Source organism: Narcine bancroftii, chromosome 9, assembly GCF_036971445.1.
Source record: "Narcine bancroftii isolate sNarBan1 chromosome 9, sNarBan1.hap1, whole genome shotgun sequence".
Lineage (NCBI taxonomy): Eukaryota > Metazoa > Chordata > Chondrichthyes > Torpediniformes > Narcinidae > Narcine > Narcine bancroftii.
In genome coordinates this window covers 70,288,538-70,311,766 of record NC_091477.1, presented here as the reverse complement: position 1 = coordinate 70,311,766, position 23,229 = coordinate 70,288,538, and the positions used below count along the sequence as shown (strand labels likewise).

Below are 23,229 nucleotides of genomic sequence, written 5' to 3'. Positions count from 1 at the left end.
AGACTGCAGTCTGTCTGGGATGGCAGCAGAACGTCAAGCACCATCATGCTGAACACTGGAGCACCTCAGGGTTGTGTGCTCAGGCTGGCTCCTGTTCACTCTATGACCTCTGACTACAACACCAGATCCAGCTTCAACAGTTATCTAGTTTGCAGATGACACAACAGTTGTTGGACTCGTCAGCAACAGTGATATGTTGCACTGCAGAGAAGAGGTGGAAAATCTTGGCGATACAAGAATAACACCTTGAATCTCAATGTGGACAAGACAAAGGATGGGGGATCAGAACTGACCACCATCCACTACACATTAACAATTCTCTAGTAGCGAGCGTAAAGAACATCTATTTTCTTGGAGTCCACTAAACAAGTGACCTACCTATCATGGACACATAACACTCAGGAAGGCGCAACAGAATTTCCTGAGAAGACTGAAGTGGGCAAGGCCACCATTCTGTCAACTTGCCACTGGAGCTCTATTGAGAGCATCCTGCTGGCTGAATCACAGTGTGGTACAGTTGCTGTGGAGAATTGGATCAGAGGTCAATTCACAGGACCATAAGAATGGGATCTCTCTCCCTCCACCCATTTTCTCCCCCCCCCCCCCATCGTTGTGATGTACTGGGATCATTGTCTGAAGAGGGTGCGCAAAATCAATGAGGACCTCTTCCACCCTGCACACAGAATCTTTCAGGTGCTCCTGTCAGGTAAGAGATACAGGAGTTTCAGAGCCAGAACCACCAGGCTGAGAAACCGCTTCTTCCCACGGGCAGTGAGAATGCTGAATGTCATACTAACTTTCCAAGATGCTACTATTAATTAAAGAATATCTATTTATTTATTTATTTATTTGTCCTGCATATTTATTGCTTGTTTGTGTGTGCATTGTGTCTGGTTGTGTGTTTGCATGTTTTGCATTGAGGACTTGAGAATGCTGTTTTGTCAGACTGTACTTGTATAATCGGATGATAATAAACTTGATATATAGTTTGGCTTCCTTGAAAAAGCAAGTGTAATTTGCATCTCAGCAAAATTAAGAAGCCAACATTTGGTGTGGAGTTGCTGGGCAGCACATTACCTTCATTAAAAAGTAGATATTTTTGAATTAATGTAGTAATTATGGAACTTTAATTTTCACTGTTTTTTTGGGACTGGAGAAAGGGAGGTAATCCAGGGGGTTGTAAGATTGTATGTATTTGTGAAAATTAAATTGTGAAAGTATGTTTGGACACTTTGGAGGCATATACATGAAAAGCTTTGTATGGTTAACACCAATAATTTGAGATTTTAAACAAATTTTCATAGCTGTCTTCTAAGCAGGAATCATTCTAAATGTAATAGGGTACTTGTTCTGCATATGTATTGTTTGTCTGTACATATGTTATGTCTGGTTGTGTGCTTCCATGTTTTGCACCAAGGACCGGAGAATGCTGTCTCATCGGGTTATACTTGTACAGTACAATCAGATATCAATAAACTTATTTGTATGTGATATAAAAGGTGATTACAAGGCAAGAAATAAATACCCAATATTTGGAGAGATTTGGGTTTCCTTGTTGATGAATTCAGTTTACAAGACAAAGAAGCATTTGGAGCTATTAGGGTACAAGAATAAAGGAGATGTGACAGATTTTTGGGCTCTGACAAGATCTACTGGAATATTGTGTACAGTTTTTGTTGTAGGAAGGATACACCAACTTGAAGACAGTACAGCTAGGTCTTTGTTTATTTCTGGTATGAAAGACGATCTTGTGAGGAGATAGTGTATGTTAACATATAACATAACAATTACAGCACGGAAACAGGCCATTAGGCCCTTCTAGTCCGCACCGAACCAAACACCCCTTTCTAGTCCCACCTCCCTGCACAATGCCCATAACCCTCCATCTTCTTCTCATTCATATACCTGTCCAACCTTTTCTTAAATAATACAATTGACTCCGCCGCCACTATTTCTCCCGGAAGATCATTCCACACGGCTACCACTCTCTGAGTAAAGAATTTCCCCCTCATGTTACCTCTAAACCTCTGCCCCTTAATTCTTAACTCATGTCCTCTTGTTTTAATCTTTCCTCCTCTTAACGGAAATAGTCTATCCACATCCACTCTGTCTATCCCTTTCATAATCTTAAATACTTCTATCAAATCCCCTCTCAACCTTCTACGCTCCAAAGAATAAAGACCTAATCTGTCCAATCTCTCCCTATACTCTAGATGCTTAAACCCAGGTAACATTCTGGTAAACCTTCTCTGCACTCTTTCCACTCTGTTTATATCCTTCCTATAATTAGGCGACCAGAACTGCACACAGAACTCCAAATTAGGCCGCACCAACGTCTTATACAATCTCAACATCACCTCCCAACTCCTATATTCCATGCAATGATTGATAAAGGCCAGCATACTAAAAGCCTTCTTCACCACTTCTTGTTCACTAGAATTATTTATTTTTTTGGGGATGTATTCATCTCTGGCTGTGTTCATTACCATCTGTAATTTCCTTTTAGAGAATTGAACTGCTATTTTGAATTGCTGCCGTCCTTTTAGCAAAGGAGGTGTCTCAGTATTGTTGGCTAGGTAGGGTAGTTTAAAGATTTAGTCTGGATTCACAGCACCTGCTGCTCTTACATTTGATGAGAGACATTTGCAGATGACATAGTAGCCTTGACTACTTTTTGGAGCAAGCTAACTGCAATGTGCTGATGGCAGAGGAAATGTTTGAATGGGATGCTAATCAACCTTGTGTTTCATCCATTAGAATGTTTTCCCTTTCATGCCTCTTGATTTTGGTTATAACTCTGCCTTGGTGTCAAAGGCAGTAACCCTAAAACTTTGCTCTTTGGTTCAGGTTTGGGTCAAGGTTATTATTAGATCTTCTGAATTGGCCTGGCAGGAATTGGTATGCAGATTACTGGAAATCAAGTGCTGCTTAATAACATTGCTGAGCCATCATATTCTGGATTGAATTTGTCCTCTATTTCGTGAACACCATATACATGAGCAATTTTCCACATTGTTCAGTAATGTCATTGTTGCAAGTATGGCAATTTGGCTCAAGTTGCAATTAGTTAAGGAGTACAACAGAATGTTTAGTCCCAAAGCCTTTATTGTATTTGGGGTATTCTCAACTGTTTAATATCATTCAAATCAAATAAACCTTTGTGCTGGTGGGAATCTCCAAGGACAATGCTTCTGCATGAATATGGTTGTAAATTTCCAGCTATGACTATTAAAACTTCCTTTCATTGTCACATAATACATTCTATTAAAAAATATTAATGTACATCATGATGTACTTTAACTTTGAATGCACAAGGCAAGCAAAGAGTTGCCATGGGCCTTACCTGGTGTTCCTAACAATAGGAGAAAGTGAAGCAAAAGAAGGTCCCTTCAGAGATACTGAGTAGCTGTGTATTTGACTCCAGGGCTCTTGCAGCAACTGCAGCCGCACAGATTCCAGTTCAGGCCTTTGACAACCCAAGCTGCAGATCGAAACCTCTGATGCGATCAGAAAGACTTCAGCACCTAAGGTCCTTCAGGAGCCCTCGTCCTTAGCACCTCTAAAGTTTTGTTTCCTTTACGTGCTTCCCATGAGCCAGTCTCTAGCACCCTACAGTCTGTGTGAGCCCTTGATCGCTGAGCCCCTTTCTGGCCTGCTGCCATGGTCACTGATCTGTAGAGTCGTCTTCTATGGTTCTTGTGGGGGTGGGGGGTGTTCTTCCCATTTCTGGTACTCCGGACCGGTTTTCCCCTTCCCCGGAATTTGCAATCCCTCGCGGTACATTACCAGCACATGCATAGACTTCCATGGTTGAAAGATTTTAAAATAACAGCCAGTTCCTTTAACAGGTTGTTTAAAGCCTGTATGGAGCTCTCGACACTAGGACTGGGCAGTAGGATTCTGTGGAGCAGTGCTGTGTCTCCGCTCCCCACTCTCCTGGGCCAGTACCAGTGCTGCTGCTAAAGTAGCTCCGGCGTGCTGCTGTATTTTTTTTCCTCCTTTCATGCACACATGTTAGACCCCGGTATCATCGGTGATGTTTTTTTAAATTTTTTTTATTTTTCACACTATAAACCACATTGATCAAGACACATACATTTTCCCTCTTGAACATATACAGTGTCGTTTTCTCCCCCCCTCTCTCCTCCCCTCCCTACCTCCCCTCCCATTCATTTAAAGTTCAGAAAATAGGATACATTAAACCCGTCAAACAATGTTGTCACTCAATAAAAACAAACAAGAAATTCCACTGAGTCAGTTCTTTTCATTCTCTTCTCCTTCTGTCATTTTAGGTGGTAGATGTCCCCGGTAGGTTTTCTCTATTATGTTTCATGTATGGCTCCCATATTTGTTCGAATATTGTAATATTATTTCTTAAATTGTATGTTATTTTTTCTAATGGAATACATTTATTCATTTCTATATACCATTGTTGTATTCTCAAGTTATCTTCTAATTTCCGGGCTGACATAATACATTTTTTTGCTACAGCTAGGGCTATCCTAACAAATCTTTTTTGTTCACCATCCAAATCAAGTCCAAATTCTTTGTTTTTTATGTTACTTAGGAGGAAGATCTCTGGGTTTTTTGGTGTATTACTTTTTGTGATTTTATTTAATATCTGGTTTAGATCTTCCCAAAATTTTTCCACTTTCTCACATGTCCATATTGCATGAATTGTTCCCATTTCCTTTTTGCAGCGAAAACATCTGTCAGATACTGTTGGGTCCCATTTATTTAACTTTTGAGGTGTAATATATAGCCTGTGTAACCGGTTATATTGTATCATACGTAACCTCGTATTTATTGTATTTCTCATAGTTCCTGAGCATAACTTCTCCCATGTTTCCTTCTTTATCTTTATGTTAAGATCTTGTTCCCATTTTTGTTTAGTTTTACCATTTGTTTCCTCATTCTCCTTTTCTTGTAGTTTAATATACATGTTTGTTACAAATGTTTTGATTGTCATTGTGTCTGTAATCACATATTCAAAATTACTTCCCTCTGGTAACCTCAGACTGCTTCCCAATTTGTCCTTCAAGTAGGATTTCAGTTGGTAGTATGCCAACACTGTATCGTGAGTTATATTTATCCTTCATTTGTTCAAAGGATAATAATTTATTTCCCGAAAAACAATTTTCTATTCTTTTGATCCCATTTTTCTCCCATTCTCTAAAGGAAAAGTTATCTATTGTAAAAGGGATTAGCTGATTTTGCGCCAGTATTAGTTTTGGTGGGAGGAGTCACGTGATGGAGTAGTGGCCGGTCAGGGAATTCCAGCCCTCTCCCGAAAAGTTTAAAAAAAAACACACAAAGCACAAAGGTACAAGATTAAAATTTATAATAAAGTAAAAATAAAGGTGAGAAGAAAATGGCAGCGAAGAGAGAAAAGTCGAAAACAACGGGAAGAAAAGAGGAAGAAAGAATGTCGGAAGAAGAAGGTGAAGGCCTTACCTGTCCGAAGAGGCCCGCCGCGGAGAGAGAAGCCCACTCCCTCAGGTCAGTGGAAGTCCCGGGCTCGGGACTACAAAAATGGCTCGCAGAGCCGAGTAAAAGTGCGCAACCGCGACGGGAGAGGGGAAAAGCTGCGGAGTCAATCTCCACAGCTGAGAGAGACACCTGCAGCACAGCAGCAGGTGCAGAACACAGACAATAACGACAACAAGAAAGAAGAGGGTAAAAAGAAAACAAGGAAACAACATATGGTCAACCCAGAGGAAGAAGAAGAACAGAAAGAAATGGAAGAAGAAGAGAAAGGCAAGACAATGGATGTATCTTTTTTAAAGACTATATGGAATCAGTGAAAGAATGGCAATTACAAGAATTTAATGAGATAAAAAGAAGAATTAAGAATGCAGAAGAAAAAATGAATAAAATAGAAATAGCCATGTCAGAGATAGGAAAAAGAGTGGAAAATATGGAAGAACGAGAAATAATTGTAGAAATGGAAGTAGAGGACTTAAAAGAGAAATTAGAAGAATCTAATAAAAAATTTAAAGAGGCACATGAGCTGTTAACTCAGAAGATAGATATAATAGAAAACTATAATAGAAGAAATAATATAAAGATAGTGGGCCTTAAGGAAGATGAAGAAGGCAAGAATATGAGACAATTTATAAAAGATTGGATCCCCAGGGTCCTAGGAAGACCAGAATTACAGGAAGAAATGGAAATAGAGAGGGCACATAGAACATTAGCCCCGAAAACACAACCGCAGCAAAAACCAAGATCCATTTTAGTAAAATTCTTAAGATATAAAACAAGAGAAAATATATTGGAGAAAGCAATGAAGAAAGTAAGAGAAGACAAAAAGCCACTGGAATATAAAGGTCAAAAAAATTTTTTCTATCCAGACATAAGTTTTGAACTCCTGAAGAAGAGGAAGGAGTTCAATACAGCAAAAACGATCCTATGGAAAAAAGGATATAAATTTATGTTAAAGTACCCAGCTGTACTTAAAATAGTTATTCCAGGGCAACAAAACAGACTATTCTCGGATCCAGAGGAAGCAAGGAAATTTGCAGAACAACTACAAAACAAGCAGAGAGATGAAGACATGTAATGAGAGTAAAAATGACCACGAACTATATGTATGTGTGTAAAGGGGTATATGTGTGTATATATATAGTGTGTATACATGAATGTATCCGTATTTAGAGGAAAATATATAGAGTATAGACAAGAATTAATAAAGGAGGGAAAGGGAATAGAGGGAATAAGGAGGGAATTAAAAGAGTCACCATTGTTACATATGAAAATTGAAATCTTTTTTGGGGGGGGCTGGGTGGGGAGGAGTTACGGTCACTGCAAAATCAGTTGACGTTTGCGAGTGAATTCGCAAATCCAAATGGAGAGGGGAGATGTGGTTGCCCGAAAAGGGATAAAGGGCAACTCAGGAGGGGGAGGGGAGAATGGGGTTAAAGAAGTTTTAAATAGGAGAATAAGGAAAATGTTTGATGTTTTAGAAATGTTGTCTTATAAAGTGTTCAAAACAAGAAAGCAGAAATGGATAAGAAGGAAAGGTGATGATGGAGAAATGGAAAGGGAAGATAAACAAAGTATGAAATGGCTACGCTGAACTATATGACTTTAAATATTAACGGAATACATAACCAAATTAAAAGGAAGAAACTGCTAAATTTACTGAAAAAAGAAAAAATTGATATAGCATTTGTGCAAGAAACACATTTAACTGAATTGGAGCACAAGAAATTAAAGAGAGATTGGGTAGGACGTGTAACAGCAGCGTTGTATAATTCTAAAGCAAGAGGAGTAGCTATATTAATTAGTAAAAATGTGCCAATGAAAATAGAAGAGGAAATAATAGATCCAGCAGGGAGATATGTAATGATAAAATGTCAGATATATTAGGAGTTTTGGAATCTACTCAATGTATATTCACCTAACGAAGAAGATCAAAAGTTTATGCAAGATATTTTTTTGAAGATAGCAGGTACGCAAGGGAACATATTAATAGGAGGGGATTTCAACCTGAATATGGACAAAACTGGGAAAAAAATTAACAGAAAGAACAAAGTAACCAAATTTATAATTAAATCGATGGAAGAAATGCAACTTTTGGATATATGGAGGAAACAACACCCAAAGGAAAAGGAATATTCATATTATTCGGGTAGACATAAAACATACTCAAGAATAGACCTATTTTTTTTATCAGCTCGTATGCAAGATAGAGTAAGAAAAACAGAATATAAAGCTAGAATATTATCGGACCATTCACCCTTGATATTGACAATAGAGTTAGAGGACATCCCTCCAAGAATGTATAGATGGAGATTAAACTCCATGTTACTCAAAAGGCAGGATTTTAGAGAATAAATTGAAAGACAAATTAAAATGTATTTTGAAATAAATACGGAATCAGTGAAAGATAAGTTTATACTATGGGATGCAATGAAAGCGTTCATTAATAAGTTATGTAACCAAGATGAAGAAGGACTATAATCAGGAAACAGAGCAGTTGGAAAGGGAAATAGTAAATATAGAAAAAGAATTGGCAATGAAGGAAGATACAACTAAAAGAAGAGAATTGGCGGATAAAAAAATAAAATATGAAACACTACAAACATATAAGGTGGAGAAGAACATAATGAAGACAAAACAGAAATATTATGAACTAAGGGAAAAAACGCACAAAATTCTAGCAGGTAAGCTTAAGACAGAACAAGCTAAGAAAATGGTATTGGCATCAAGGAAAAAAGACAAACAAATCACATATAATCCAACGGAGATCAAGTAAAACTTTAGAGAATTCTATGACTAATTATACCAAACTGAAAACGAAGGGAAAGAAGGCAAAATAGATGAATTTTTAACTAAAATTGAACTACCAAAATTACAAATAGAGGAACAAAATAAATTAACAGAACCATTTGAAATAGTAGAAATACAAGAGATAATAAAAAAATTACCAAATAATAAAACACCAGGAGAGGATGGATTCCCAATAGAATTCTATAAAACATTTAAAGATTTATTAATTCCTCCCCTCCTGGAAGTAATCAACCAGATTGATAAAACACAAAGCTTACCAGATTCATGCAAAACAGCAATAATTACAGTAATACTAAAGCAAGGGAAAGATCCACTCGCACCAGCGTCATATAGACCAATATCATTACTTAAACATAAACGTATAACATAAACATAACAATTACAGCACGGAAACAGGCCATTAGGCCCTTCTAGTCCGCACCGAACCAAACACCCCTTTCTAGTCCCACCTCCCTGCACAATGCCCATCACCCTCCATCTTCTTCTCATCCATATACCTGTCCAACCTTTTCTTAAATAATACAATTGACTCCGCCGCCACTATTTCTCCCGGAAGATCATTCCACACGGCTACCACTCTCTGAGTAAAGAATTTCCCCCTCATGTTACCTCTAAACCTCTGCCCCTTAATTCTTAACTCATGTCCTCTTGTTTTAATCTTTCCTCCTCTTAACGGAAATAGTCTATCCACATCCACTCTGTCTATCCCTTTCATAATCTTAAATACTTCTATCAAATCCCCTCTCAACCTTCTACGCTCCAAAGAATAAAGACCTAATCTGTCCAATCTCTCCCTATACTCTAGATGCTTAAACCCAGGTAACATTCTGGTAAACCTTCTCTGCACTCTCTCCACTCTGTTTATATCCTTCCTATAATTAGGCGACCAGAACTGCACACAGAACTCCAAATTAGGCCGCACCAACGTCTTATAAAATCTCAACATCACCTCCCAACTCCTATATTCCATGCAATGATTGATAAAGGCCAGCATACTAAAAGCCTTCTTCACCACCCTATTCACGTGAGTTTCTACCTTCAGGGAACGATGTACTGTTACTCCTAAATCTTTCTGCTCTTCTGTATTCCTCAATGCTCTCCCATTTACCACGTATGTCCTATTCTGATTCTTCTTACCAAAATGAAGCACCTCACACTTATCAGCATTAAATTCCATCTGCCATTTTTCAGCCCACTTTTCTAAGCAGCCCAAATCCCTCTGCAATTCTTGAAAACCATCTTCATTATCCACTATTCCACCTATCTTAGTATCATCTGCATATTTACTAATCCAATTCACCACCTCATCATCTAGATCATTAATGTATATAACGAACAACAATGGGCCCAATACAGATCCTTGAGGCACACCACTGGTCACCGGCCTCCAACCTGACAGACAATTATCCACTACCACTCTCTGGCCTCTCCCTTTCAGCCAATGTTCAGATTATAAGATAATAGCTAAACTATTAGCAAACAGATTAGCAGAGTATATACCTAAAATGGTAAATCTAGACCAAATTGGATTTATTAAAAAAAGACGAACAACAGACAATATTTGTAAATTTATTACCTTAATTCATGCAGTAGAAGGGAGTAAAGCGCCAACAGTAGCAGTTGCTTTAGACGCAGAGAAGGCCTTGGACAGAGTAGAATAGAATTATTTATTCAAAGTATTGAAAAAATTCAGTTTACCAGAGAAGTATATTAATTGGGTTAAAGCATTATATAAGGGGCCATTGGCAAAAGTGACAGTAAATGGATATATATCAAAGCAATTTAACTTAAGCAGGTCAACACGGCAGGGATGCCCACTATCACCCTTATTGTTCGTGTTAGCTATAGAACCACTAGCAGAATTGATAAGAACAGAAAATAATATAAAAGGGATAAAAATAAAAGACAAGGAATATAAAATCAGTTTATTTGCAGATGATGTTATAGTATACTTAACAGAACCAGAACTATCAATAAAAGAATTATATAAGAAATTGAAGGAATATGGAGAAGTGTCGGGTTACAAGATTAACGTAAATAAAAGTGAAGCAATGCCAATGAATAATGCGGATTTCTCAAAATTTAAGAATCACCATTCAGATGGCAAATGCAAGCAATAAGATACCTTGGTATACAAATAAATGAAAATCTCGGCCATCTATATAAACTCAATTATTATCCACTAATGAAAAAATCACAGGACGATTTAGAGCATTGGAAAGATTTACCATTAACACTAATAGGAAGGATAAACTGTATTAAAATGAACATTTTCCGAAGGATACAATACCTATTTCAGGCATTGCCAATACACTTGACAGAAAAATTCTTCAAGGAATTAAAGAAAATAATAAGGAAATTTTTATGGAAAGGGGGGGACCGAGGATAGCACTAGATAAATTAACAAAATGGTATAAACAAGGAGGCTTACAACTGCCAAACTTTAAAAATTATTATAGAGCCGCACAATTAAGATACCTATCAGATTTTTATCAAACAAGGGAAAAGCCAGATTGGACAAGATTAGAATTAGATAAAATAGGGGAAAATATACCTGAACATATATTATATAAATGGGATGAAAAATTGGTACAATATAGAAGTTCTCCAGTATTACATAATCTACTCAATATTTGGAAAAAGATTCATGTAGAAAGGAATAAAACAAATTACCAATGACCAAAACTAATATTGACGCAAAATAAGTTACTCCCTTTTACAATAGATAACCTTTCCTTTAGAGAATGGGAGAAAAAAGGGATCAAAAGAATAGAAAATTATTTTTCAGGAAATAGATTATTATCCTTTGAACAAATAAAGATAAATACAATATAACTCAAGATACAGTGCTGGCATATTACCAATTGAGATCCTACTTAAAGGACAAATTAGGAAGCAGTTTGAGGTTACCAGAGGGAAGTAACTTTGAATATGTGATTACAGATACATTGATAATCAAAAGATTTATAACAAATATGTATATTAAATTGCAAGAAAAGGAGAATGAGGAAAGAAATGGTAAAACTAAACAAAAATGGGAACAAGATTTAAATATAAAGATAAAAAAGGAAACATTGGAGAAGTTATGTTCTGGAATGATGAGAAATACAATAAATACGAGGTTACGTATGATACAATATAACTGGATACTTCTTTTTCTTCTTTTGGCTTGGCTTCGCGGACGAAGATTTATGGAGGGGGTAAAAAGTCCACGTCAGCTGCAGGCTCGTTTGTGGCTGACAAGTCCGATGCGGGACAGGCAGACACGATTGCTGCGGTTGCAAGGGAAAATTGGTTGGTTGGGGTTGGGTGTTGGGTTTTTCCTCCTTTGCCTTTTGTCAGTGAGGTGGGCTCTGCGGTCTTCTTCAAAGGAGGTTGCTGCCCGCCAAACTGTGAGGCGCCAAGATGCACGGTTTGAGGCGTTATCAGCCCACTGGCGGTGGTCAATGTGGCAGGCACCAAGAGATTTCTTTAGGCAGTCCTTGGATACACAGGCTATACATTACACCTGAAAAGTTAAATAAATGGGACCCAACAGTATCTGACAGATGTTTTTGATGTAAAAAAAGAAATGGGATCAACAATTCATGCAATCTGGACATGTGAGAAAGTAGAAAAATTTTGGGAAGATCTAAACCAGATATTAAATAAAATTACAGAAAACAATATACCAAAGAATCCAGAGATCTTCCTCCTAAGTAACATAAAAAACAAAGAATTTGGAATTGATTTGGAGGATGCACAAAAAAGATTTGTTAAGATAGCTCTAGCCGTAGCAAAAAAATGTATTATGTCAACCTGGAAATTGGAAGATAATTTGAAAATACAACAATTATATATAGAAATGAATAAATGTATTCCATTAGAAAAAAATAACATATAATTTAAGAAATAATATTGAAATATTTGAACCAATATGGGAGCCTTACATGAAACACAATAGAGAAAACCTACCGGGGACATTCACTACCTAAATTAACGAAAGGAGAAGGAAATGAAAAGAATTGACTCAGTGGAATTTCTTGTTTATTTTTATTGAATGACAACATTGTTTGACTGGTTTAATGTATCTTAGATTTTGTACTTTAAATGGATGGGGGGGAGGTAGGGAGGGTGGGATGGGAGGAGTGGGGGGGGGGAAGAAAATGGCACTGTATATTTCTTTGGCTTGTCTTCGCGGACGAAGATTTATGGAGGGGGTAAAAAGTCCACGTCAGCTGCAGACTCGTTTGTGGCTGACAAGTCCGATGCGGGACAGGCAGACACGATTGCAGCGGTTGCAGGGGAAAATTGGTTGGTTGGGGATGGGTGTTGGGTTTTTCCTCCTTTGCCTTTTGTCAGTGAGGTAGGCTCTGCGGTCTTCTTCAAAGGAGGTTGCTGCCCGCCAAACTGTGAGGCGCCAAGATGCACGGTTTGAGGCGATATCAGCCCACTGGCGGTGGTCAATGTGGCAGGCACCAAGAGATTTCTTTAGGCAGTCCTTGTACCTTTTCTTTGGTGCACCTCTGTCACGGTGGCCAGTGGAGAGCTCGCCATATAACACGATCTTGGGAAGGCGATGGTCCTCCATTCTGGAGACGTGACCCATCCAGCGCAGCTGGATCTTCAGCAGCGTGGACTCGATGCTGTCGACCTCTGCCATCTCGAGTACTTCGACGTTAGGGATGTAAGCGCTCCAATGGATGTTGAGGATGGAGCGGAGACAACGCTGGTGGAAGCGTTCTAGGAGCCGTAGGTGGTGCCGGTAGAGGACCCATGATTCGGAGCCGAACAGGAGTGTGGGTATGACAACGGCTCTGTATACGCTTATCTTTGTGAGGTTTTTCAGTTGGTTGTTTTTCCAGACTCTTTTGTGTAGTCTTCCAAAGGCGCAAAAAATGTATGTATCATGGTCAATGTGGTTTATGGTGTGAAAAATAAAAAATAAAAGTATTGGTTTTGGTAGTTGGTAATTTGTTTTATTCCTTTCTACATGAATCTTCTTCCAAATATTGAGCAGATGATGTAATACTGGAGAATTCCTACGTTGTACCAATTTTTCATCCCATTTATATAGTATATGTTCAGGTATCTTATCTCCTATTTTATCTAGTTCTAATCTAGTCTAATCTGGCTTTTCTCTTGTTTGATAAAAATCTGATAGGTATCTTAATTGTGCAGCTCTATAATAATTTTTAAAGTTTGGCAGTTGTAAGCCTCCTTGTTTATACCATTCTGTTAATTTATCTAGTGCTATCCTCGGTTTCCCCCCTTTCCATAAATATTTCCTTATTATTTTCTTTAACTCCTTGAAGAATTTCTCAGTCAAGTATATTGGCAATGCCTGAAATAGGTATTGTATCCTTGGGAAAATGTTCATTTTAATACAGTTTATCCTTCCTATTAGTGTTAGTGGTAAGTCTTTCCAATGCTCTAAGTCATCCTGTAATTTTTTCATTAGTGGATAATAATTGAGTTTATATAGATGGCCGAGGTTTTTATTAGGTATCGCATTGCTTGCATTTGCCATCTGAATGGTGATTCTTTCTTTAATTTTTAGAAATCCGCATTATTCATTGGCATTGCTTCACTTTTATTTACGTTAATCTTGTATCCCGACACTTCTCCATATTCCTTCAATTTCTTATGTAATTCTTTTATTGATATTTCTGGTTCTGTTAAGTATACTATAACGTCATCTGCAAATAAACTGATTTTATATTCCTTGTCTTTTATTTTTATCCCTTTTGTTTTATTTTCTGTTCTTATCAGTTCTGCTAGTGGTTCTATGGCTGACGCGAACAATAAGGGCGATAGTGGGCATCCCTGCCTTGTTGATCTGCTTAAGTTAAATTGTTTTGATATATATCCATTTACTGTCACTTTCACCAATGGCTCCTTATATAATGCTTTAATCCAATCAATATATTTCTCTGGTAAGCTGAATATTTGTAGTACTTTGAATAAGTAATTCCATTCTACTCTGTCAAAGGCCTTCTCTGCGTCTAATGCAACCACTACTGTTGGAGCTTTATTTCCTTCTACTGCATGAATTAAGTTAATAAATTTACAAATATTGTCTGTTGTTCGTCTTTTTTTAATAAATCCAGTTTGGTCTAGATTTACTATTTTTGGTACATAGTCGGCTAATCTGTTTGGTAATAGTTTAGCTATTATCTTATAATCTGTGTTAAGTAAAGATATTGGTCTATATGACGCTGGTGCGAGTGGATCTTTCCCTGTCTTTGGTATTACTGTAATTATTGCTGTTTTGCATGAATCTGGTAAGCTTTGTGTTTTATCAATCTGGTTGATTACTTCCAGGAGGGGAGGAATTAATAAATCTTTAAATGTTTTATAGAATTCTATTGGGAATCCATCCTCTCATGGTGTTTTATTATTTGGTAGTTTTTTTATTATCTCTTGTACTTCTACTATTTCAAATGGTTCTGTTAATTTATTTTGTTCCTCTTTTTGTAATTTCGGTAGTTCAATTTTAGTTAAAAATTCATCTATTTTGTCTTCTTTTCCTTCGTTTTCAGTTTGGTATAATTGTTCGTAGAATTCTCTGAAGTTTTCATTAATTTCCGTTGGATTATATTTGATTTGCTTGACTTTTTTCCTTGATGCCAATACCATTCTCTTAGTTTGTTCTGTCTTAAGCTGCCATGCTAGAATTTTGTGCGTTTTTTTTCTCCTAGTTCATAATATTTCTGTTTTGTCTTCATTATGTTCTTCTCTACCTTATATGTTTGTCGTGTTTCATATTTTATTTTTTTATCTGCCAATTCTCTTCTTTTAGTTATTTCTTCCTTCATTGCGAATTCTTTTTCTATGTTTGCTATTTCCCTTTCCAACTGTTCTGTTTCCTGATTGTAACCCTTCTTCATCTTGGTTACATAACTTATTATTTGCCCTCTGATGAACGCTTTCATTGCGTCCCATAGTATAAACTTATCTTTCACTGATTCCGTATTTATTTCAAAGTACATTTTAATTTGTCTTTCAATTAATTCTCTAAAATCCTGCCTTTTTAGTAGCATGGATTTTAATCTCCATCTATACATTCTTGGAGGGATGTCCTCTAACTCTATTGTCAATATCAGGGATGAGTGGTCCGATAATATTCTAGCTTTATCTTCTGTTTTCCTAACTCTGTATTTCATGCGAGCTGATAACAGGAATATGTCTATTCTTGAGTATGTTTTATGTCTACCCGAATAATATGAATATTCCTTGTCCTTTGGGTGTTGTTTCCTCCATATATCCAAAAGTTGCATTTCTTGCATCGATTTAATTATAAATTTGGTTACTTTGTTCTTTCTGTTAATTTTTTTCCAAGTTTTATCTATGTTTGAATCCAAATTAAGGTTGAAATCCCCTCCTATTAGTATGTTCCCTTGCGTGTCTGCTATCTTCAAAAAAATATCTTCCATAAATTTTTGATCTTCTTTGTTAGGTGAATATACATTGAGTAAATTGCAAAACTCCGAATATATCTGACATTTTATCATTACATATCTCCGTGATTGATCTATTATTTCCTCTTCTATTTTAATTGGTACATTTTTACTGATTAACATAGCTACTCCTCTAGCTTTTGAATTATATGGCACTGCTGTTACATGTCCTATCCAATCTCTCTTTAATTTTTTGTGCTCCACTTCAGTTAAGTGTGTTTCTTGCACAAATGCTATATCAATTTTTTCTTTTTTCAGTAAATTTAGCAGTATCTTCCTTTTGATTTGGTTATGTATTCCATTAATATTTAAAGTCATATAGTTCAACATAGTCATTTCATACTTTGTTTATCTTTCCTTTCCGTTTCCTCATCATCATCTTTCTTTCTTATCCATTAATGCTTTCTTTTTTTGAATACTTTATAAGGCAACATTTCTAAAACATCAAACATTTCCCTTATTCTCCTATCTAAAATTTCTTTAACCCCACTATCCGCTCCCCTTCCTGAGTTGCCCTTTATCCCTTGTCGGGCAACGACATCTCCCCTCTCCATTTGGATTTGCAAAGTCACTCGCAAGCGTCAACTGATTTCGTAGTGACCACAATTCTTCCCCACCCAGCCCCCCCAGAAAAGATTTTAATTTTCATATACAACAAAGGTCACTCTCTTAATTCCCCCCATAGTTCCTTTCTTCCCTTTCTTTCCCTTCTTAGTTCTTATATACACACATATACACACATATACATACATACATACATGCTGTATATATATATATATATATATATATATATACACACACACCTACATACACATATACATATAGTTTGTGGTCATTTTTGTTGTCGTTACAAATCTTCTTCTCTCTGTCTGTTTTGTATTTGTTCTGCAAATTTTCTTGCTTCCTCCGGATCCAAGAATAGTCTGTTTTGCTGCCCTGGAAATGCTATTTTAAGTACCGCTGGATACTTTAGCATAAATTTATATCGTTTTTTCCATAGGATCGTTTTTGCTGCATTAAACTCCTTCCTCTTCTTCAGGAGTTCAAAACTTATATCTGGATAGAAAAAATTTTTTTGACCTTTGTATTCCAGTGGTTTTTTTGTCTTCTCTTATTTTCCTTATTGCTTTCTCCAATATATTTTCTCTTGTTGTATATCTTAAGAATTTTACTAGAATGGATCTTGGCTTTTGTTGTGGTTGTGGTTTAGGGGCTAATGGTCTGTGTGCCCTTTCTATTTCCATTTCTTCCTGTAGTTCTGGTCTTCCTAGGACCCTGGGGATCCATTCTTTTATAAATTCTCTCATATTCTTGCCTTCATCTTCCTTAAGGCCCACTATCTTTATATTGTTTCTTCTACTATAATTTTCCATTATATCTATCATCTGAGCTAACAGCTCTTGTGTCTCTTTAACTTTTTTATCAGATTCTTCTAATTTCTTTTTTAAGTCCTCTACTTCCATTTCTACAGCTGTTTCTCGTTCTTCCACCTTGTCCACTCTTTTTCCTATATCTGACATGATCATCTCTAATCTATTCATTTTTTCTTCTGTACTGTTTACTCTTTTTATTTCACTGAATTCTTGTGACTGCCATTCTTTTACTGATTCCATATATTCTTTAAAAAAAAATCCATGTACTTGCCCTTCCCTTCATCTTCCATTTCTCTGTGTTCTTCCTCTTCTTCTGAATCCACTCCAGGATCTGTGTCCTTTGCCTCTGTCTCTTCTGGTTTTCTTGTTGGTTTGTTTTATTTTGTTGGGTAATTTTGGTCTTCTTATTTTTATTAGAAGTGTCTTCTTCCTCTGGGTTGGTGATCTGTTGTTTCTTTGATTTCTTTTTACTCTCTTCTTTCTTGCTCTCGTTATTTTCTGTGTTTTCCTCTTGTTGTGTTGAGGCTGTCATTCTCAGCTGTGGAGATCGACTCCTCAGCTGGTTCCCCCCTCCCGTCAGTGTTATTTTTGTCTTGCGCGGTTGCGCACCTTTGCTTGGCTCCGTGAGCCATTTTTGTCGTCCCGAGTTTGGGACTTCAACTGACCTTAGGGAGCGGGCTTCTCTCTCTGCGGCGGGCTTCCTCGGACAGGTAAGGCCTTCACCTTCTTCTTCCGACGTCCTTTCTTCTCTTTTTCCCGTTGCTTTTGACTTTTCTTTTTTCACTGCCATTTTCTCCACACCTTTATTTTCACTTTATTTTGTTTTTTCACTGTCTTTATTTTACTTTTCTGGAGAGGGCTGGAGTTCCCCAAACGGCCACTACTCCATCACGTGACTCCTCCGGCGATCAGGATGTTCTTAAAGCCACTGCTTCCCTTTTGTTTAATAATTATTATTTATAGGACTTATGAATGAAATGTCAGGACTGCAAAACTTGAAAATGATCTGTTGATAATTTCCTGTTTTAATATAGAGTAAGAACTAGATTTCCTTGCCTCACATTTGTGTGAATCTCTTAATTTTGGGCCATCATTTTCACAACCTGTTTAAATTCCATATTTACTAAATTTAAGTTTCTTGGCTGTCAAGTAGGATTGAGATTTGTGCAAAGGTTGTTCATTCAGACATCTGAATAAATAAATGGTTTGATAATTTGAGTTAGATCGTAAGAGATGACCTCACTGAAAAATATAGCTTGCTGTGCTGGATGCTGGGAAATTGACTTGATTGGGAAATCTACTATTTTAAGCATTATCTTGGCATAAGAGGATTTATTTTAGGAGAAATTCATTAGGTGGCATCTTTGTAATAACTCTACCCCAGAGAGATGTGGATACTCAGCATAGAAGATGTACTGGTACATGTTACATAGAAGAGAACAGAATAATTTGGATCCTTTATCCCATGATGTTGCACCAACCTATACAAACATCCATCTAACTCAGGGATCTCCAAACTTTTCAGGCCATTAACTCCTTCAAGGACTACGTGGTCCTTCATTGACCTCCTCAAGCATGGAATCCCGGAGCTGGATGAGGACGAGGCGGGAGGGGTTGGACAGGGTGGGAGGAGATGCTGGGTAGGGTGGGCAGTTGGCTCTTGAGCCCTCAATCCGGTGCCACCTCGAGCTGGACGTTAATTTGTCCACCATTTGGGGTGTAAGCCCTACACCCCCAAATGGAGGAAAAACTAGGGGGCAGAAAGGGCACTTACCTGTTAAATGTGGCATCCTGGGGTCCACAGGTTGTGTACGATGAGGGGGAAATGTGATGGTGACACTTAGTGGAAGCTGGCATACACGCAATGAGGGGGAAGTGTGACGGCAGGGCATGAAAGTTCATGGCAGGTAAGCCTCCCCCCGCCCCCCCCCCATCCCACCCTGGGGTGGGTGTGAGGGATAGTGTGGTGGCACTATTTTGAATCAACCCCCCCTCCCCCCCCCCCGACCACCTGGCATTTATCGACCCCCTGTATGGTTCCATCGATAATTGACCACTTTGGAGACCCCTAATCTAACCCTTCCCTCCATCACAGCCCATCGTCCTCCATTTTTCATACATCCACATGCCTATGTAAGAGTCTTTTAAATGTCCCTATTGCACCAGTCTTCATCACCATTCCTAACACCTAAAAATCTCACTGTTTTTAAAAAAAAACTACTCTGATATCCCCTCAAAATTTCCCCGCACTTTAAATGGATATCCCGTTATTGGCTATTGCTGCCCTGGATAATAGGTTTGGCTGTCCAGTATCTCGGCATCTCATAATCTTGTACACCTTTTAAGTCACCTCTCTACTTTGTTGCCTCAAATACAAAAGCCCTAGTTCATTCAACCTGGAGAATATCGAGGAATATGGGGATTGGGTAGGAAAATAGATGGAAGATCAGCCATGATCTTTTCAAATAGCCCAGGATGCTGAAGGTGTTGCTTGGCTTATGAATTGGGAGATGAAGTTTAGTAAGACAAAAAAAACCTACACTCTGGAAAAATTTTTAAAAAACCTAAATTCCTAATAGAGGTGAACAAATGATTAAAAATGCATAACAGGTTGTGCCTCTTTAATCCGGTGACATTGGGACGTGGCCAATGCCACGGAAAATGCCTGAAAGAAGAAATTGATCCCTAAACCTATCAAAAGTAGAACAAAGCTTAAAACAGGAAATAATACAGTTAGTGTAGTGGTTAGCGCAACACCTTTACATTGCCAGTGATTGGGACCAGAGTTGCAGTCCCGCGCTGTCTGTGATGCGCCACTTAACGTTCACCAAATGTACTGTGAAATTTGGCTTTCTGTAATGTGGATGTTGAGCGAACACCATATTACATACTTAGCAAAGCTATATGGGATACTATAGTGCTCGTGCGAACTTTTTATTTGTAAGTAGGGATCCGTGGGGGGACCGATATGGGGCTGTAGGGTTGGTGGGGGGACCAACATGGGGCTGTGGGGAGAGAGTGGGGCAGTCAGATCAGTTTGGGAAACGGTATACAATTTCCTATAGCTTGCAATCGCCTTTTCTAAATTGCTACGGACTTGTTCATGGCAACTGAATAATTATGGGACCATGGACATGTATGCAGTTGGATGTTGCCTAAACAGATGTTAAGCGACGCATACTTAAACTTGCCAGACCAGACAGCACCTGTATATGTAAGCAAAACAATGCAAAAAGGCCATGAAGGAAAGGGTTTCATTTCTAGGAGTAAAATATTCAGAAGTCACGATTATGGGATTGTATGTTTGACTTTCATAATAGTAAAAATGAAAGAGCGCTGAAGACAAGAAAAATGTTTTAGGTGAAATATCTTAGTTGAGAGATTATAGTTATCTGGTAAAACAAATTGGACTTTATATAAAATGGAATAGCTGGAGGCCATCTGAGGCTTTTAAATCGTGAATATTTTGGGTTGGATAAATTCTACGTTGAATGTAAATACAGGTTTGTTTATAATAAATATGAAGAAAAAGTTTGAAAAGACTTCGTTGTATAGTTTATGTAGAACCTGTGACCACAGGATATGACTGAGGCAAATGCCTCATGCTTTCAAAATGAAGCTGGATAAATATTTGAGAAAGATGCGAAGATGACTTGGAATGTGAGGAGACTACTGTCGAGTGCAAACGCCGGCTGATTATCCTGTTGTATTTCATGCAGTTTGAGTAAATTGGAGTTGAGTGTCACTGCTTTCATTCCCCATGTGGTAATTCCAGATGTGAACCTTTTAATCCTTAAATGATATTTTGTATTTTTTCTGTGTTTTAAGGATAACTCTATCTTTGTAGTAAATACACTGGCTTGTATTTGTATCAAGTAAAGAGATGATAATTTTAAGAATTTTAACAGTATGTATTTCTTGTCATCTTGAGCTCTAAGTTTTTGTAACCTAGGTGCCAGTGAAAGTGTGGGGAAACACATACTAGAAGCATGCAGCAACAATCTGGAGATGGCTGTCACAATGTACTTGGATGGCGGTGGAATAGCTGAAGAACCCAGTACCAGTACTGCAGGAACATCGAGTAGACCGCCTCCACAGTATGTTCTAGTATTTTTTCATATGGTAAATTTGTTTAGTTGAATTATTTATATTCCTTTATCTGTTATAAAATGTTACTTTAACCCTTTCCTATTTCACAGCTGAGGCTTTATCACATCCTTGGGTTTTGCTACTGATTATTTTGCTGTGTTAGATCTGTTGTGTGTGCAGACATGTTAGCCCCTTAGAGACCGGTGTCCCACCAGAGACACATTACTGGGAGGGGAGGGGGTTTGGTTATGAGGATTGCTGACTAGGATATAGTAATTCCAACTAATAGTGTATCAATATAAAACCTCCTCATGTTAAATGCACCAGGACAATGTGACAACTAATATGTTGTTAGAGTATGTACTGAAATATTTATTTATCCTATCCATGGGCAGTCAGTTTAGATGTATTTTAATTTCATGCTTTGCCGTTCTAATATTGGGGAGCTGTCTGTAGCGCTATATATATATATATATATTTATAGTGAGATTTTTTTATTTTAGCTGCCCTCTGGCACTTTTTGTTCTCTTGCTTGTGGGCTTTCTTGCACTTGAACTGAATTTGAAATTACATGAAAATCTTGGAGGATGAGGGCTTAATCATTCTGAAATTTCACTTGTACAGGAATCCCTCCCCACCCCCTTATTTGCCTCCTCCCAAAAATAATGTAATTGTCATTTGTGTGAACTTGCTCTTGCAGGATTTTGCAAATGGGATTTCTGGTCTTTGCTGACTTTCTTTTAAATTTGTCAGAAAGAGATGGCATTTTGAACCCTTGTCGCCCAGCCTCTCTCGTCTCTCCTTTCATTGATGTCATAAGTGCTGAATGTCCAGCTCATTGGTGTTCTGGCTTCCCTCTTGTGAGAGCCTGCACCTCTGAACGACGGTTTGAGAATGAAGTGGCATGATTTGCCACATGACCACCTCAAGAACTAGAGTATTGGAGGTGGTTAGGTTGTCGAGGTGAGGGTGGGCTTAGTTGTGATGATGGACGCCCTCTGCGGCGGGGTTGTGCTACCTGCACTGGTTTGTTACTGTCCAAGTATGCTGGTTTGAAACGGTCCATGGAGACAGTCTCGTGTCTGTCACCCATGTCGATGATAAACATGGATCATCATTCTATACCACCTTGAAAAGACCTGCGTATGGCCGTTGCAACAGGAATACATAAAGGCAGTCCTTGAGTTCGGTGGAATGTATGAAGTCTTAGACCCCTGCTGGATGGCCAGGATAGACACCGGTGTACCCACCTTCTCCCTTAAGCGTGTGAATACTGAAGTAGGAGATTCCTGCTGCCCACGAGCTGCTGGAATGAAATCTCCTGGGACTGTTGGGGGGCTCCATGCACCAATTCTGTGGAGGATGTAGTTGGATCTTCCTTTGATGTGGTATGGTACCTAAAAGTACCCAAGGCAGTTCATCGATCCAATCTGGTCCTTTAAGATGTCTCCTATGACAATAGAAACATTCCACGAAGCCATTGGACTGGGGATGATAACCAATGCAATTATTTGGCCAGCAACTGTGGAATTCAGTTCATGCGTAAACTGAGCTCCTCTGTCAGAGGAGACATGCAGAAGAAGAGGTTATCATTTGGAAAACCCTGATGGGGCAAATTTCTTCGGCAAGGCACTGAAGTGGCTGATCAGAGGGAATCAGTTGCGTGTGTCCAACAAGCAACAAATCTTCTCTGAAACCAACAAGAATCTTCTTGAGTGGTAACCAATTACCTTTAAGCACCAGAGCCTAGTGAAAATTCATAAATGTTAATTTCCGTGCACTGTATAAGAATTGCCTGATAGCGGTGAACTTGGAAGAGTGAGAAGTGAGATTGGACTGTGAATCAAAGAACTTTTCTGAATTTATACATGTATGCTTAGAATTAGAAGGGGGTTAAGTTAATAGTAATAAGTTAAAGTTTGATCCTGTTTTTATGTTTAGAGAAAATTAAAATTTATTTTTGTTTAAGTAACTATTTGTCTTGGTGAATTTCTCTTGCTGCTGAGTTTTGGGGTCCTCCAGGCCCATAACCT

The 23,229-nt window shown here is 38.0% G+C and overlaps 1 protein-coding gene across 2 annotated transcripts in view; it reads left to right on the top strand.

Moving 5' to 3' along the window:
• ubxn7 (UBX domain protein 7) overlaps nucleotides 1–23,229 on the top strand; it is a 119,289-nt gene that overhangs the window by 5,185 nt on the left and 90,875 nt on the right. For both annotated transcript variants that reach the window (XM_069896369.1, XM_069896370.1), the window contains exon 2: nucleotides 21,060–21,204. In XM_069896369.1, the coding sequence (XP_069752470.1) occupies nucleotides 21,060–21,204 (145 nt within the window). The remainder of the gene's footprint in view (nucleotides 1–21,059; nucleotides 21,205–23,229) is intronic.